This window comes from Narcine bancroftii, chromosome 10 (genome assembly GCF_036971445.1).
Source record: "Narcine bancroftii isolate sNarBan1 chromosome 10, sNarBan1.hap1, whole genome shotgun sequence".
Classification (NCBI taxonomy): Eukaryota; Metazoa; Chordata; class Chondrichthyes; order Torpediniformes; family Narcinidae; genus Narcine; species Narcine bancroftii.
The window spans coordinates 82,162,025-82,181,493 of NC_091478.1; the positions used below are offsets into that span (position 1 = coordinate 82,162,025).

A 19,469-nucleotide genomic window follows, 5' to 3' on the forward strand; every position below is an offset into this window, starting at 1 on the left:
CTACCTGTCCTGAACATTACAGTAGCTTCAGCTAATTTCAATTGAACAACTTGTTAAAATTGCTTCAAATTGAATTATTCTGTTTTTCTGATGGGTCATTAAGATGTATCTCATTGTTGATTCTATACTTAAAGAGCAGTCAAATAAATAATAGAGAAACAAATAAACTGCAGACTCTGGAATCTTGAGGGTTTTTACATCGAGAAGCTAGCTTATTGCCCAACTCACGATCTATGTAAAAGAGAAATTGGAAAGATGGATTTGGTGTTAACGTTGAAAGCCCTAGTTCTTTCACCTAGCGAGCCGGCTACCTAGGGCAAAAGGGGTGGGATGTGATGCACAGCAGCACCGCCCCCTGCCGAGAAGTGAACATAATAATGGAGGTTGAACAGCAGGTACGAATGCTAGCCAAGTACCTTTCTTGTAATATTAGAACTCAAGCAAATTTTCTGTGCATCGTAATAACTTTTTTTGAGCATGATGTGCCCAAATCTTGTGAAGAACGTGTGTGCAATCAGGAAAACGTTCCAGCAGAATTTGAGGTATAACAGGGAACAATTGGAGGCAAAAAGGTGTGCCGACCTTCCCGGGCCCAGTGGATTAGCTGCTGAGTTCACTGATAGTTAATTTTAAAATCCACATGCCTTGATCACAGGCTCAGGATGTCATCACGATATCAGCCATCCCCCTTTCAGCGCTCTTCAGTTTATGCAGGAGGCGAAACGACATCGCTCCACTGGGTCTCTTGGTGGAAGAAACACTGAGTGAAATGGGCCCGCCAATCCACATTTTTCTGCATTCATGCATGTTAGTGAAGGGTTTAAAAGTCTTTAGTGAACAAAGCGACTGGAAGGTTTCAGTAGGTCAAGCAGCATCCATGTTCAGGCAATGTTTTGGGTCGGAACCCTTAATCGAGATGAACAAATATCTTGGTGTTTGATATGAATCCAATGGCATATTTAATCTAAGTAATTATTAGCATGTTTTCATATTACCAGAATTACACAGTAAGAGGGTAGGTATTGTTTTAAATTAATCCTGAATATTTGATAGATTGCAATGAAGGTTATTTTTCTTTCACATTAGTCCATTTATTTCTTCCTGAATTTATTGAAAACATTCATCATGTTTTCCATAGGGGCCAACTTGTAGGGAATAGCATTTTGGTTTCTAAAAAAAATGACATTATAAATCACAAAGTTGTGTGTCAGAAATTACAATTCCTTGATTTTGCAAAATTGCAATCATGTGGTTTGTTCTTTATGTCTAATTGGTTCCAGAAAGGAATCTAGATTTCAGTTGGTTTTAGTTTCTAGAAGGTTAAATCTGCAACCACTACATTTTATTCAATATGTTAATGATTTGCCAATGCATGCAACTTTCCTGTTTATACATGTGGGTAATATTGATTTAATGTGTAAATTGTTATCTGTAAATAATGCTATATATTTATGGTGTTGTTCAAAGATCTACCAGCAAAAGTGAATTGGCTTAGTAATCACCGTCATTGGTGAACACTGATGAAATGCACCATTTTTGTTTCTTTAGTTCAGGTTCTAACATTTTATAAGCACTTGAAATGCAAGTATTACATCTGATGACAATTTTATATTTTCATTTTTTCAAATGGAAACATATTGTAAATTTTAAATGTTTGCCTTTTACAATGCCCCCTGATGAAAATTAGTATAGTTCTAATTCTTCACAGAATCATGGAATGATGTAGTGCAAAATGAAGGTACTTAATCTCTGAACTAGCCCTCCAATTAGTTCAAGTCTGCTCTTTGCCAAAGCCCTGCAAATTCTTCTTTTCATGTATTCCTTCAGTTCACTTTTGTAAGTTATTATCGAATCTGCTTCCACCGTCATTTCAGACAGTGCATTCCAGATGTTTTAAAGCAGCTATTATAGTCAATTGTTTCCCGGACTCTTGATTTAACTGTGATTCTCAGAGTAGGGTAAAGTTTTGACAGAGTATGTTGAATTGAGGAAATCATAAGTTTGTTATGACACAACTTTTATAGTTGTATTTCTGTTGCTAAAAGTGCATCTCAAAAGTCCATCCTTGCTTTGCTAATTAATATTGATGATTTATTTATTTATTTATAAAGCATCATTGAACGTTGATAGTTTTCATGCCAAAACGATGAATCAGAGGGAATGCCACATGTTGTTTTGATTAGTCATTCAGTTAAACTTTGATGCATCTTATGTGGACAAAAAAAGCTGCAAAATTAGAGTCTGATATTTGGTACTAGATGCAATAATTTACAACAAATTTCAAAATGCTGGTGAGAATCGACAGGTCAAACAACATATCTTGAGAGAGAAACAGGCTGTAATCTTGCTTTGCTTTTCTCGGATGCTGCCTGTCTTGCTGAGTATCTCAGTTAGACAGCATGGAACAAGGCCTTTGGCCCAACCCATTCATGCTGACCAAGTTGTCATTCTGGGTTTGTCTCATTTGTCAGCATTTGGTCCACATTCCTTGAAGATCTTCCTATCTGTATCCCTATTCAAATATATTTTGAATGTTGTCATTGTACCTGCTTCTGCAGCTTCCTCTAGCAGCTTGTTCCAGATACGGTCCACCTTTTGAGTGAAAAAGTTGCTTCTCGGGTCCCTCTTAAATCTCTCACCTTAAACCTATTCCCTCTAGTTCTAGAGCCATCAACCCGGGGGAGAAAGACCATGAGCATTCACTGTCTCTATGCCCTTCTTGATTTTAAAAACCTCCTTAAGGTCACCACCCCTCAGTCTCCAACATTCTAGACTCTAGAGATTAAAGACCCAACCTATCCAACCTCAAACTCTTCAATCTTAACAACTTCTTGATGAATCTCCTCTGCACCTCTTACAACTTATTGATATTCTTCCTGCAGCTGGGCCATGGCAACAGAACGCAGCACACCAAGTATGGCCTGGTAACATGCTTATCCACAAACTTGCTGAATTGTAAGATAATACATTGGATTGAATACATATGTTTAGGTGGGTAAACGACCATATAGTATACTGGAAAAAGTTAATAGAAGTACAATTGGTATTTTGGCTAACATATAGTCACCAACCATGCTGTCAAATGAAATTAATTGCTCATCCATTTCTTTACAATTTATGTGACCTTACAGTTAAATTCACTTAAAGACTACTCTCTGTTCAATATGCAGGGACTCACAGGTTACGAATGATCTAACTTATGGAAATTTGAGTTCACACAAATTCTCCCATACATTTTTTAAGCATTTTAAAAATGATTATTAATAATAATAAAATGTTTCATGATATTGATTCATGACTGGATACAGTATATATTCCATTTGTTTAAATATGGGTGGTTATTCAATTAAATGAAAGAATTATAGCAAGGGTATGTGGAGCAAGAAAATATGAGCAGCTATGGAAAATGAATAGCTGACTTACAGAGGATTGCAGCCTTCATGGGAAAATTTTTCTTCAAATTCGTACTAAATCTCCTGTTGCCCTGCTCTTTGCCTTAACCTATCGTACTCCCTTTTAAAGAGAAAGGCTTCAAACCAGTGTTTATGCCCTCATAATGGTGATTATCTCAATCAAATCCTACATCACCAAGTCTCTCAGTGTTATCCTCTCCAACGAAAAACAAACCCAGTTTCTTCTCATAGTTGAAATGCTCTATTCCAAGCAACATCCTCGTGAATTTCCACCGCACTGACTCCAGTGCATCACCAGCTTCCCATGATGTGCAATCAGACTGAGGGGGCGGCATGGTTGGCGTAGAGGTTAGTGCAACATCTTTACAGTGCCAGCGATCAGGACCAGGGGTTCGTATACTGAGCAGTCTGAAAGGAGTTTGAACGTTCTCCCTGTGTCTGCATGGGTTTTCCCTGGGGGCTCCGGTTTCCTCCCATTGTTCAAAAACATTGGGTGAGGGTCAATCGGGTGTAATTTGGCGGCGTGGACTTATGGGCTGAAATGGCCTGAAACAGCCAAAGACTATCCATCTCTCTATTAACTCCACCACCAATTTCCATGTCATCTGCAGACTTACTAATTATACTTCGTACATTCAATTCTGATCATTGATACACAGAGCAAACAAGAGTCCTGCAACAGTCCCTGTAGTGCATTACTGACACAAGTTTATCATTGGAAAAAAAAATCAACCGTCCTATGTGTTCATTTGGAAGTCATGTGATTTACAAAGCAGTGTGGTTACAATTTGAATCCCAATGAGGAATTCTGCCCTTCTGATTCACCTTTCAGGATCAGAAGGAAATGTGGCTACACACAAGCTCAATAGTGTCCCGCAAACAACAATCTGATAAATGCTTTATTTTTAAAATACTTTTATTGAGTTTAACAAAAACCCTTTACATAAATCATATCATATGCATATCACATATCAATTGTAAATTAGAAGCAAAAGCATAATTATTACATAACTTATTTTGTTCAGGACACAAATTGTATAATTATAATAATTAAATAATTAAACCATATCTCGTACTATGTCCAAAAGTAATAATGAATACAAAAATTATTACAAATAATAAACAAAATTCCCTTATTTAAGATATTTTATACTTAGCTGATGTGATCATGTTGTCCTGTGATATGATCCATAATCTGTAGTTAAACCCCCCCCCCCACCTTTACTTGTTTGTCATAAGAAAAAGGAAAAAAATATCCCTACTAATCTACCCCCTCCCTCTAAACAAGGTTATCTGTATACATTGTAAATATGATTCAAATAACAGCCCCCAGACACCAGACAGGGAATGCCCAGAGCCACCACACCACTTAGATCCTCAGATTATGATAATAATCCATGAATGAGCCCCACATCTTATCAAATTCAGACTTTGCGTCTTTAATATTATATCTAACTTTTTTCCAAACTTAACTAAGGCATGATATCATTGGATGTGAGTGGGTGAAACATTATCTTTCCACTTCATCAGAATTGCTTGTGTAGCTATCATGAAGCAAAGGCTAGGATTCTCTTCTGGGTTGGGGACAGAGATGTATCCTCTTCTAGAGAAAAAACAAATAAAGCAATCAAAGGGCATGGTTCTAATTTAGCCTTAAGAATCGTTGATAAAGTTTGGAAAATATCTTTCCAAAAATATTCTGTTTGGACACTCCCAAAACATATGAATCAATGAAGCTTCAAAAATTTTAAACTTATCACATAATGGATCCATATCAGGATAAAAACCAGTTAATTTAACTTTAGACATATGTTTTCTGTGCATCATCTTAAATCGCAACAAACAGTGTTGTGCACAACATGAAGACTCATTGATCAAATTAAGAGTTGTGTTCCAATCCTTGCTTGAGAATGGTCTATTCAAATCACGCTCCCAATCATTCTTAATCGTGGCCATTGAGGCCATCTTATAAATGCTAAGCAAGTCATTTGAAGTGGAGGTTGAACTCTAAATATTGGCCAAGATGTTGAGGAATCGCCTCAACTTGGCTGAATCTTTGATATTCACTTGAATGCTGCCATCAGCCCTTGACAAATATTTCCTCTGAAATGTAACATTTCCCACAATGTCATGTGAAGGCACCAGTTTACACTGTCCAATCCACAATTGTCAGGGATATTCTTAAATTTGAGACTGAAGTTGAGATGTCTAAATCCATCAATGTAATTGATGCCCCTGATTCAGACAGTGAATTCAAGGTCCATGTCGAGAATCAAATGCATAACCTGGAATCTCAAAAATGAAGTACTGAAGAAGAGTTTGCTTTCAGAGGTGACCTCATTTAGACAAGATCCTGTCTTTGTCTTAAATGCTTGTATAATTTGTACACCAGAAGAGGAGTTCTCATGATATAATGGACACTATATTTCTTCACCAACTTCATTAAAATTGATTAGCTAATCAAATCTCACTGATGTTATGGCTCTTTTTGTTACCTTTCATAAGGCATGAAAAATACTACAATAGCTTTGGGATGTTCTGTACAATGCAAACAATTTCCTTTTATATATTTTTTCTCTTTTCTTGCCAATGAATTCCCTTGTCATACTAGCCTAGTGGCTTAAATGGATTATTATGTGTAAATACAGTATTAGAATAAAACATAACACCATTGTAATTCTTAGTAGATGAGCTCAGGATTATTTGGGTTATTTGCAAAACCTTTTATTGCTTCCATCTCTTTTTTTTCTTTATTTCCTAATTTGAATATGAAAAGCATATTCAATTCAAAGGCCATCACTTTAATGATACTTGGCAGGCATTTGATACATTAGGTTTAGGAGAAAAAAAATCTTCTAAATATTTCATCATGCCTTGCTAATCCTCGTAATATTGCCAGATGAAGTCTTGTACCTGTATTAGCAGAGACAGAATGGTGCGTAATTTTCTTGTCATCTTTGTAAAATTTCCATGAATCTACTGAATAATAAAACAGTTTTCTTGAAATATTCAGATTTAGGTTTGCAGTAAAAGTACCTGAAAATGCATAATAAAAGAATAAGATTCATGGTTTAATGTACATTTCAGGGTCCTAAAGGCGAGTAAGTGGAAAATTAACTTTTCACTAGAATGCCTCGTCATTTTACAGGATGAAACACCAATTCATTAAAATTGCAATAACTATTTTTGGCTATCATTTTGTTTTATTTTTTATCCCCTCAGCCATCAGAAAAGATCCGAATTGAGATTGTATCTCTGACTCTAAGTGAAGACAGTCCAATTCTTCAGGATGAAACTATTCAACGATTATTTGTTGAATACAGATTCTACAATTTGCCAGCTGAAGAGACACCCTTGTCTCTCCCAAAGCCAAGAAGTGGACAATGGATCAGTTATAATCACAGCAATGGTAAAGACAAAAGTAAAGTCAAAATAAGTTAGAGGATAATTGAATATGTTTCCTCCAAAGATTGCATGCATAATTGCCATTTGCTAACCATTAAAACTGGAGGTAAGATGACTATCTAAATAAAAATGTTTCAGCAAGCTATCTGATGGAAAGAGAATTCGGCATTAAGTATTTGTAATATTTAACAAATACTAAGCCAACAAAATTAGTTATAAGTGATGAGATATCAGCACTAGAATTGAGAACTAGTTAATAATCTTTAGTCAGTTGTAAATTGCAAATTGTTAACTTTCTGAAGCATTTTAATAGTAAATAAACACACTTTATTCAGAAGCTATACAGAACATGTCTACAGGTCCACATGGAATTAATGCATGTGGTAAATAAATAATTATCAAGTCAATTAGTCATAGAGTTAGACAGTACAGCCCAACTCATCCACGCAGTCTATGTGGTCTACCTGAGCTACTCCCATTTGCCTGTGATTGGTCTCATCCCTCTAAACCATTCTAATCTACATACTTCAAATATCTTTTAAATATTGTAATTCTACCCATCCACTTCCTCAGGCATTTTATTCCATCTACCCACCACCCTCTGTTAAAAATGGTACCCATCCAGTCCTCTTTCAATCTTTCCCCTCGTACCTTAAATCAGTGCCCTCGAGTAGATTCCCTTACCTTAGGGAAAATTACTGTAACTATTCACTTAGGCCCCAATTATTTTATATCCTGATAGCATCCTTGCAAATCCTTTCAGCGCCTTTCCATCTTAATGATATCTTTTCTGTAGCTAGGTGACCAGAACTACACACAATACTGCAAGTACGGTCTCACCGACATCTTGTACAGTTGTAACATGACATCCCAATTCTTATCATCACTGCCTTGACTGACAAAAGACAAGCCTGCCAAAAGCTTTCTTTCACCCTCTATGTCACTGCTTTCAGGAAACTGGGTACCTGTATGCTCCAAAGGCTGCAGACACCTTGGTGGAAATGAAAACACACTGCTAGTTATATATCTTTATCTTTGCTATTTCAAGTACACTGTTTGACCAGCTGAGTTTCTCCAGTATTGTGTTTTTAATCTGTATTCTCTTAGGTCTCTTATTCTACAAAACTCTCCATGGCCCTGCCATTTACTGTATAATTCAGCCCTGGTTTAACTTACCTTGAAGAAGGACTCAGGCCCGAAATGTCAGTAATATATCTTTATCTCCTGTGGACGTTGCAAGGCTGGCTGAGTTCCTTCAGCTTTTCCGTGTTTTAACTGGCCACTTCACTGAGTTAAATTCTATCTTCCATTTCAATGAGATGATAGTTTTCATACATTATTAGTTTGATGGACAAACCCACAATTATTATTTCAATTCAAGAAGTAAACTACTTCTAAATAATGTTACAATAAGTTTTTAATTATGTAGACATATATAGCATGGTAACAGGCCCTTTTGGCTCTCAAGCCTGTGTCACCCAGTTACACCCAATTAACCTACAACCTGTTAAGTTTCAAAGGGTGGAAGGAAACCCACAACGACACTAGAAGAATGTACAAACTCCTTACAGACAGCGTAGGATTTGAACCCTAGTCCCGATCGCTGGCACTCTAACATCATTGTACTAACTGCTATGTTAACCATACCGCCCCAGCTGCGCTAACCATGCCGCCGTAGCTTGAAAGAGCTTTCGAAAAACATTTTGTTCACGATGCAGTGTGCACATTTCTGGATATAGGCCAAAAATTAAAGTTGCTAGATAATGGATATTAATAATTCCTGTTCTGGCTCTCTTCGTAATTTCATGTCACTGGGGTAGTACGGTTGCTGTAGCAGCTAGCACAATGTCTTTATAGCGCCAGCAATCCAGATCGGGGTTCAAATCCCGTCCTGCCTGCAGGGATTTGTATATTCTGCCCGTGTCTGCGAGGGTTTTCCCTGGGGCCTCTGGTTTTCTCCCACCATTTGAAATGTACTGGGGGGGGGTGTAGGTTAATTAGGTTAAAATTGGGTGGCACATGCTCATGGCTGAAATGGCCTGTTGCCATGCAGTATGTCTAATTTTTTTTTTAATGTAAAAAGGTAACCTTGGTCAGTTGTCCTTATTTTGTTTATTAATATGCAAGCCTATTTTAATTCCAAAAAGCTATAATTTCCAGTGTGTGAGCGCTGCTCTGCAAATAATTCTGACACAAAGTTCACAGACTGTACAACAGGCTTTAATTAGCTTAAACCTGTGCACACCAACCTCAATATCTTTGTTGGGTTCACATGTCTGACTGTCCCTGAAGGGGCCGACCTGAGTGTTGATATGGGCTGGCAGGTGGGACCAGCCTCCCAGGTTGCCTACCTGCAGTAGGCTGGTTAGGGTTAGGCAAATGGTATTCTGCTGAGATCATTGCAGCAGCTGCACCTTTGACCATGGAGGCAGTGTGTGGGACGGCTGCATCCTGGGCCAGGAGCAGAATTCTCAAGGCGCAGCAGAGGGCCATTGTGTCATACAGCACAGAAACAGGTGCTTCAGCCCAACTTGCCCTGGAGGCCGGCACAGTGAGAGCATGGTCTCATTGCAGATAAAGGGTGGCGAAAATGCCATTGGCAGCAAAAACAAAGTCAGTGCAAGGGCTGCGGGATCCTAGAGGCAGCAGCAGTCAGAGCAAGATTCCCTTCGAATTAGCAAGGTTCCAGAATGAAAGGAAGGATGTGGGGACAGGAGTCGGTCACTTGAACCTGGAGCCTGCTCCACCATTTAAAAAGATCACATCTCTACTATATGTCTGGTTTTATGAATGCTTGACCGGAGACCGCTGTTTCGTCAGGTTGTACTTATTGTAACCTCAACTCCACATTCCCATCAGCCCACAGTAACCTTTTTTTTCCCCGTTTATCAATTATCCATGTACCACTGGCTTAACAATATACAAAATTTGCTTCCATTAAGCAAGAAAGTTCCAAAGGCTCATAATTGCATGAGAGAAAAAATTTGTCTCTTATATTGTATTGAAGGGGTAACTATTTTTAAATGTGTCCCATAGTTTTAAATTCTCCCACAAGAGGAACCGTTCTCTGCGTGTCCAGCTTGACAAGTCACACCAGGATTTTGTTTTAGTCGAGCCCCACTCATTCTTCTGAACTCCACCAGATATAAATCTAGTCTGTTCCATCTTTCCTCATGAGACAACCATATTAGTCCAATAAACTATTTCTAATTGTCTTCAAAAAGCTAACATCTTTCCTTCAATAAGGAGTCCAATAATGGAAACCGTCTCACCAAAGACATTTAGAGCTGAGATGTAACCTATTTTTGTACCGTTCCCTCGCCACAAAGGATGGTATTCTATTAGTGCAAATTAGTTGCTGTACTGTACCGATACAATTCTTGCTTGTTAGTCATGTTTGAGAATATTCCGATTCAAGTGTATCTCTGGGCTCACTATTTGGATAATAGACTTTCCTGCCAAAATCGAAACATCTTCCCACATTACACTCGAGTTGCCATATCTTTATCACTGAATTAGCACGCCTATATTTGTCACCTCCCTAAGTTTTTCTCCTTATTTCTTTGTCATCAGAAAATATAAACCACAGGGGCCTACATCTATGTAACGAATGTAAATTTTTAAGAGTTGAGATCCTAAAGACACCTGGTGTGGGGGAGGTGCCAGCTATATCCCTCAACAATGGCAATAGCGACCAGGTGGATCACCTGAAGTGATGGTGCGCTTGTTGTCATATATGTTGTGCGATGTACATCTGCACCAAAACTTTGATTTGCTGCAGCCAAACAGGTCGTTGGAAAGAAAAACTCTGATAGTAACCATGATTGAATTAATAAAGACAATAAATGCATCAGATAGATGATCTTCACAGTAATCCAGTGCCAAAAAGTAATTGAAATAGGTGCTGTTAGAGCAGTCCATGATTAATGTAACAGGGAGAGATTCAGAGAGCTGTTGGAAAGAAACTGTTCTTGATCCAAAAGTTGTTGCCTGTATCTTCTACCCAAAGGTAGCCTTGAGAAGAGGGTGTGACCAGGGTGATGGGCATCCTTGATGAAGTTGGCTGCCTTCTTAAGGCAGTACCCCTCAAGGATGTATGCAGCAGAAGAGAGGTCAAAACCTGTGATGGACTTTCTACAGCCTTCTGCATTTCTGGGCTCTGGAATGACCAAACCAGGTTGTGAGGCATCCAGTCAGAATACTTTCCGCAGTTCATGTGGAGAAGTTTGATGGACACCCTCTTGGAAAGTCGAGGCACGAAAGATTTACTGACATACGGCCTCTATTTCCTTCCCTCTCTGCAAATGAACACACTGTTTTCTCCCTTTTCCGTTCTAATAGACAGCCATTGATCAGAAATGTTGACTCTGTTTCTCTCTTCATTAATGCTGCTTTGAACCTGCTAAGTACTTCCGGTATTGTATGTTTTCGTTTCACATTTCCAATGCTCTAGTTTTTTTGCTCTAGCTAAAATTAAATTCTGACTCCATGAAGTTCTTCAAAAAGTAATATTGCTACCCTTTTTTTTTAAGATCAATCTCACATGTAGCTTCTTGTATTAAATATTAATTATCAGAATAAATTAAAACTAGCATAGATTTGTGGCAGTATAGCCTAATATTAAAGTATTGAATTGTTCATATTTCTGACAAAATGCCACACTTACAGTATTGCTCAGTGCATTATGCTACACCTCTGTCTGAACAGAGTTGTGGCAGATGTAGAGGATTAAATTACTTGCAATGTCAGGAAGGACAACGGCACTGCCATATACTATCATTATCACCCACTCCATGGGTGAAAGAACATGCAGTAAATCCCCTTAAATATATGGAAATAAATGGTGCCTGCTTTTCCGATTGACACTGTCAGTGTCATTAACAGCAAATGACAGTTATGTAGCACAGTCAAACATTGCCTGTATCATTTTCTGACAGAACACATATAACACTGCCACCAATATGACATGTGATCACATGATCTTCGATTTAATACAACAATAGCTTTCAACTTGCTATCTCTTCCTGGGTAAACATTGAAAGGGGAAGAGATTGAGGACTGCTTTTATGTGCTTTTCTGAATTGAATGTGAAATTGTTGATGTCAGTTCACATCAAATAATTTGGGAAGTCTTTTCTTGACAGTGATCTACGTGGATAAAGAAAATAACGAGCAGAGGAGGCAGTTCCTTGGGTCAGTGCTTCAGGGACTTGAGTCAAATCTTGAGAGGTAAACATTAATAGCAGTTGTGTCACACCATTTTCTTCAATGTGTAAGGATTTGCGGAGAATTAGTCAGAACTTCTGTGCATAATCTGAAAATACTTTTAATTTACCTGGTATGAATAAAAATTGATATGGTGTGCCATTTGTTTTTGTTACAGTAAATAATTCAGTAATTCAAAATCTTGAATCTCTTGAATATATGTGGAAAAGGAAAATAACTTTCACTTTAGAAATAATAATGATTTTAATTTTTTTTAAAACTTAATTATATTTAAATTTAGACATACAGCACAGTAACAGGCCATTTTGGCCCACGGGCCTGTGCCACCCAATTTACACCCAATTAACCTAAACTCCCGGTATGTTTCGAACAGTGGGAGGAAACTGGAGCCCCCAGGGAAAACCTACACAAACATGAGGAGAATGGACAAACTCCATAAAGTCAGCATGGGATTCGAACCCCGTCCCAATCGCTGGCACTGTAAAGGTGTTGTGCTAACCGCTATACTAACCGTGCCACCCCAAATGATGTCTGGGTTTTTTTTTCAGCCATGCCTGTTACAAAACAAGAGGAGGTAGTTTGGCCCTTTTTCTCCATATTGGCTCCAAAAAGAGCAATTACATCAGTTCAATTCTCCCTAATCTTCCCTATAGCCCTGCAACTTATTTCCTCTCACATACCCAGAGGAAATTCCTCTTTTTATTATTTTGTATCTGACCTACAGGAAGGACCAGTTCACACTTTTAAAACATGGGATGAAACTGGAGCACTTAGAGCATATCCATGCAGTCAGAGGAAGAACTTGCAAACTTCACACAGGCAGCATCCAAAGATGGAATCAAATCCAGGTCCAGAAACTTTGAGGCAGCATCACTAACTGCTGCAGAACTCTGCCGCCCCGAAGCAAGCGCACTGCAGCTATCAGAATAAGTTGCATTCAAACTTGGCAGATTTGGTCAATATTGAGCCCCTGCAAAATAACATAGTCAGTATGAAATGTTTTGTGACATCCTGAAAATATAATAAGCTGTTATAAAAATTTCAGTTCCTTTCCTTTCTTCATAACTTTTTCTGAAAGTGGGGTTTTTCATGAATATTCATTAAATCAAAGCAAGCCCACAGAATTTAGCACCTCCAACTCTGCCTGTTTTGAATTTCTGGCCTTCCTTGATCGTTACTGAAGATGATTCTTCAAATTGACCTTCAAAATGATACATTTGGTGCATTACAACAAAGTGAACGGTGTAAAAAAAAATGCTGAGAGATTTAATTTTTGCAGTTTTATTCAGGGCTCTGTGAATGAAAACTGATCATTAATGGAGTAACACAATTACAGAATTTTTATCTTCTGTGCCACTCCAAAGATTTGACTTGACATTTCTTATCGAGGAACACACTTGTGCGGATGATATCTATTTGATGTCAGGAATCATAAAATCATTCCTCCTGTTTTTAAGTGTTTTAGAATGAAATTTGGTCATGGTATCTTATCATTGATTGTCTACAACACAACCACACTTTCATGGTGGGGTTGGTATGTAACTTTATCTCTTCTTTACAAGTTACAACTTTAACAGTCCACTGCAAAATGCTCTGAAGGCTAACCATTCAATCAGCTCACTCTCTGCTTTTCAAGGGCAATTAGAGATGGGCATTAAATATTTACTTTGGCAGCAAATCCTAGATCACCAGAAAGAAAGGAAGAATAGTAACAACAGGGATTGTAGTGCCAGTGGAAGAGGGTAATGTCAGGCACCAGAGAGGGAAGTCCTCGTGGCACATGCTCACAATGTGCTTTTGACAGTCCAGAGTCTTTCATAAATAGAAAACATTACAGGTTTGTGTAACATTGTCACATATCTACTACACAAAACTGCATCCATTTTTTGTTCCACATAATCCATGACAAGATGTCTTTTCAGTAAGAAATTGCAGAAACTACATTTCAGTCACAGAATGGGCCTCCCAAATCTGCATACAAGGGTAAATGTGACCAGCTTTTGTTCATGGGCAGACTTTGAACAAACATTTCATACCTGCCTTCCCAGTGGAGAAGCCTCAGAACATTCAAATAATAGCAGAAAAGCAGGAGGCAAAAGGAAGGGAGGAACTTAATCAACATCACTAAGAAAATAGTATTGGGCCAACTGCTGGAAGAAGAAGCTGCAAATCCCCTGAAGCTGAGGGTCTGCGTTCTAGGATCTGAAAAGAATTGAAAGCATTGGTTATGATCTAATTTCCTTGATTCTGGAAAGGCCCTGGTGGATTTGAAATTCACAAATGCAATGCTCTAGTTGAGAAAGGATGGGACAGAAAAGTGTTAACTGTAGATGACCATGTCAGGTTATAGTCGGACATTTTTAAAACCAAAATGCAATTAAGCTAAATCAATGTAGTTTTACGAAAAGGATATTTGTGTAACAAAGCAAACCATTTGACATGCATTTTTAATTTTCAAAAGGCATTCAATATGGCATCACATAAAAGATTATGATACAATGTAAGAGCTCATGTTGTTGGAAAAATATATTACCATGAATGGAGTAACTAACTGAAAGTAGATGTAAATAGATGATTTTCAGGCCTAGTAAAGCTACAAATAGGAGGGTGCAAAGGGATCAACTCGAGAGCTTCAAACAATTATATTGGAGATCTGGAAGAAGAGATGAAGTATATTGAAGCTACAGGTATATTTGTTGAGGTACAAAGATAAGTGAACACAAGCTATGCTGAGGACAGAACAAGGCTGCAAAGAGTGCAAATTTAGCAGTTGGAGGATAATGTGAGGAAACAAGATTATCCAAGTTGGATAAAAAAAGGAGGGGAACCACTGAATCAAATCTTGATGTGCTGTTATGTGAAAAATACCGAGTTAACCTGCAATAACAGCATGTAATTGAGAAGGCAAATGGCATGAATGTTAGGCTCCTGATTGACTGCTGGGATGAAGCATCTGATTTATGAGAAAAGATTGACCAGGCGTGTTAGGAGGCTGAAGAATTGAGAAGTGGCTGTATTCAAACATAGAAGGTTTGTAAGGAGCAAAATACAAACTGCTGGGGAAACTCAGCAGACCACGCAGCATCTTCATGTCGTGGTCTTGATCCGTAATCTGTATTCCACTCCCTCCCACCACTTCTTCACCACACCTCGTCAAAACTGCAAACCAATACAGCTGCCTAAAACAGGACAGGTGAACCATGTTTCAACATTCTTATCATGGAACTATTGAATTGCTCAGCCAATACCTTCATAGGTCCTTCCAAGCCAACTCTCATTACTAATTTTTTAAAATTCTATCATTTTAACTATTACTTATTGGAGTTGCTTATTTCAAATATTTCTGTAAAAATATTTGTTAAAAGCTACACTAGATTGAATATTTATTTCAAGCAGAGCAGAGAAACTTTGAAGATTTTAATTTGATTGTTTCACCTTCATGGACACTGCACCTTTGAAGGATCTCCCTTGATGAAATTTACTTCTGTTTTCCTACCTAGTATAAAGTTTACGTTAGTGAGTGATCCACCTGAAGATGAGCAAGACTTGGAATGTGAAGATGTTGGCTTTGCGTATGTTAACCTGAGAGAGCTTTTCCTAAAAGAAGAAGATATTATTGAACAAGACATTGATGGTGAGTACATATGATTGGGCACAAAATATATCACAGATGCCCTTCTTATATGACCTGTACATCATTGATGAAGCTTTTTTTTGCACTTTGTTACCAATTATTGAAATGTTTCAATTCCAATAAAGCAAAAGGAATATAGGCAATATAAAGCCAATTTAGATCATCTATAAATGAGAATTTATTGCAAATATGAAAGCTGTTTCGTAAAGTTGACATATTTTGAAGAAATGCACTGGAATGCCTTTTGCTGTTATGCTTTGTTTTTCTTCATCAGAAATACTAATCTTCTCTTTTAACTCATTTAAAAAGCACCGGGAAAGGCGGGTGTTTGTCAGTTTCATTTTTGGAAGCTGCAAGAGCAGCTCTTGAAATGAGAAGAGGATCATTTAAAAAAGTACCAGGACAGGGAGGTACTTAATAGTCTCTCATTGGGAGCTGCAAGCATGGGACTTGGGCTGAGAAGAGGATGGTTTAAAAAAGCACAGGGAAAGGTAGGTGCTCCATTGGTTAATTAGCTGTAGCAAATAAAGGGAAGGGTGCCTAAGCAGAGCAGACACTCAGTGAGTGGTCCAGTGTAGGAATAGAGAATTAGAGACCTTGGCGAGCAGATGTTGAGGATGTGTTACAGGTAAGGTCAGGTAGGATCTTTTCAAAATAACCAAGAGTAGGTAGGTAGTGGAGATGGCAACTAGGGCCAATTGTAGGATGTGGGAAATCTGGGACAGCAAAGTGTCCCTGATGACTGCACCTGAAAGAACTGCAGCTCCTTACAGATCGTGCGAGAGAACTAGAGCTGGAGCTTTGATGAACTCTGGTTCATTCAGGAGGCAGAGGGGGGGATAGGCAGATGCTTTAAGGAGCCAGTCACATCTGTTACGACATAGACCAGCAGAAATAGAGATGTACCAAGGACAATGTCATGTTGAAAACAATAATTTTTATTATCTATTAATAATATAAAATCTTACTTAATTCTAAACTTGGTGTGTGTGTGTGTGTGTGTGTGTGTGTGTGTGTGTGTGTGTGTGTCAGATACCAAAACATTACAGTTTAGGCACAATTCTGAAGAGATTATTCAAATTTAAAGTTTAGCCTTAGAAATCTTTTGTGTTGAAACTCATCTTTAAACTGCTGTTCAAATGTTCTCAAACTCACAAATTCTTGTAGATTGGCTTTCAGAGAAACATTTCTTCATACGAATGACTTTTTTTCCAATTCCCTTCTCTTGCGTGGAGGTTGCGAAATCTTTGATTTCCATGATGATTTCACAAACCCAGGTAAGGGTTAAATGAAGTGACCATTACAAATGGACATTCAGAACTGCCCTCTCTTGACAAAGAGACAGTCGAACCCACTGATTCTGCATTCCTTCCCTGTCAAGGGGAGAACACACAGCAGTATCTTTCTCACTGAAGGTTACCGTATCTCTGACTTCAGATGAATAATGGTTCAATATTAAAGAAGCCTTCTTGGAGTGTCATAATCACATGACATCATTGTTTCCTTTTAAGTTTCATTTTCTTCAGAAAGATGAGTCAACAAGCAAATGGTCTTATGTTTGCACAGGTGCTTCTCCTTAGCAAACATTTATTGTCTTAGGTTTCAATGGACAACAATAATCAAACTGTTTAATGCTCTGAAGTAGCAGTCAAGCTGTCTCTTTGTGCAAACAGGCTTCCAATTGAACAATAATACAAGCTTGTTTACAACTGGACATAGGAGATGCGGCATCTCTCAAAATGGTGTTCTCTGTGTGTGTTTCCCTGTTTAAACCCACACAGTAACTATACTAAGAAATATATATATAAAATCATAAAGATTAATAATAGCATAATTCAGTGACACACCAAAAAAGCAAAAAACTGGTAGCTGTGTGACCATTGGGAAGGAGAAAGGGAATAGACTATCAGTGCAGAGTACTCCTGTGGCCATTCTCCTCAACAATAAGTATACTGTTGGGGGAATGATCTATCAGGGACAAGTCATAGTGGTCACATCTCTGGTACTGAGTCTGGCCCTTCAACTAAGAAGGGAAGGGGGGAGAAGATGAGAGTTAGCGTGATTAAGAATTTGATAGGGGAACAGACAAGAGGTTCTGTGCACAAGATCAATACTCCCCGATGGTATGTTGCCTCACAGATTTTGAAAAGGTGCAGAAATAACAGAGTAGTTGTTATGGGAGACTTTAACTTCCCAAATATTGACTGGCATCCCCTTACTGCAAGAGGGATAGATGAGGCAAAGTTTGTCAGGGGTGTCCAAGAACAATTCTTAACTCAGTATGTGGACAAGCCATTTAGAGGAGAGGCTACACTGGATCTAGAACAGGATAATGAATGTGGTAAGGTGACAGAATTCATGATGGGGGAAGCTTTACAGTGATAGCGACCACAACTCCCTGAGCTTTAGAATAGGACAAGGATAGGAGTGTACAAAGTGGTAACGTGTTTAATTGAAAAGGGATAATTACGATGGCATTAGGCAGAAACTGGGAGAGTAAATTGGTAATAAATATTCTTGAGGAAAACCACAGAAGCAAAGCAGAGAATGTTTAGGGACCACTAGATTTGTCCCACTAATACAGGAAAAAGATGGTAGGATAAGTGAACTATGGTTAATAAACAAGGTGAGAGAACTGGTTAAGAGGAAGAAAAAAGTATACACAAATTTCAGAAGACAGGAATGGCTCATGGGAATTACATTGTAGCGAGGAAGGAACATAAGGACTTAGGAGAGACGGAAAGGGGCACTGGCAAGCAGGATTAGTGAAAACCCTGTCGTACCTTGCATATGTGAAGAACAAAAGGTAGGACCTCTTAAGGATAAAGGAGGTAGCATGCCCAGAGGCAGAGAAGGTTGGGGAGGTCCAAAATGAATACTTTGCTTTAGTGTTGAGTAGAGAGAGAAACCTTGGTCAGTGTGAGGTCAGTATAGAATAAGCTTATGGGAAGGTCCAGCCGATGAGTGCAAAGATAAAGAACCAAGTTGACTTTGAAGAGACAATCAGGTTATCACCCATTCCTCCTCAGCTCTCCCCACATTTGTACGTGTGGAGTGAAAAGCTGGTGCATCTGATCATCCACATTCCTTCTTGATTCAGCATTGAATCCGGTGGAAGACAAGTGAAATTCTAAAATGTTGTGGGTGGGGTGGGGGGGAGATAGATGCAAATACAATTCCAATCTGGCCCCTTAGTTTTACCCTCGGGCTGGTCGGTGCACAAATGGAGTCGTTAGTCATTTGAATCGAGTCACTGACCCTGTGAAAGAAGTGTGTGAGTGAGTTTCTTGATAGCCCAGTCTCTAGATAAACAGAATGTGCTACCTAGAAAAAGACATTTTTCCAGCCAAAAACTTAAATTTTCAAGCTACTTAAATATATAAAAGGAGGAATTTAATTTTTCCCAACTATGATAAGGTAGAAATTGGCTCTGCTCCCTTTTTATTTCTTCTTGGTCCAATAACTGATCAATGACGTTCTATAGCAAATTGATAAGGGCCCAGAGACACCCGTATCCAAAAGGTGGACTCATGAATTTTTACATGGTTGTGTTGGTCATTAAGTTACAATCCACACATATAACCTTGTGATGTGTAGTCAATCTCCCTGTAATCCAATCTACCTTGTGGGCAGTTCACAGTGCATGGGGAGAGCATCAGACCCTGGCCAGACATTTACCAGCAGCCTTGCACAGAGAAGCAGGTGGGATCCTGTTGAGCTTTTGGATTCTGGGAAGATGCAGCAAAGTGTTCAGAGTGGGTAGGTCTCAAGATTCCAGATTGCCCTCAGTAA

At 38.5% G+C, this 19,469-nt stretch overlaps 1 protein-coding gene across 3 annotated transcripts in view; it reads left to right on the plus strand.

Annotated features, from left to right (window-relative positions):
• The window catches only part of rpgrip1l (RPGRIP1 like), a 173,444-nt gene that overhangs the window by 113,506 nt on the left and 40,469 nt on the right, over positions 1-19,469 (plus strand). For all 3 annotated transcript variants that reach the window (XR_011345803.1, XM_069901587.1, XM_069901586.1), the window contains exons 24-26: positions 6,636-6,822; positions 11,962-12,046; positions 15,544-15,677. Coding sequence is in view for 2 of the 3 variants with exons in the window: in XM_069901587.1 (XP_069757688.1) it covers positions 6,636-6,822; positions 11,962-12,046; positions 15,544-15,677 (406 nt within the window). In the remaining variant the exon portion in view is untranslated. The remainder of the gene's footprint in view (positions 1-6,635; positions 6,823-11,961; positions 12,047-15,543; positions 15,678-19,469) is intronic.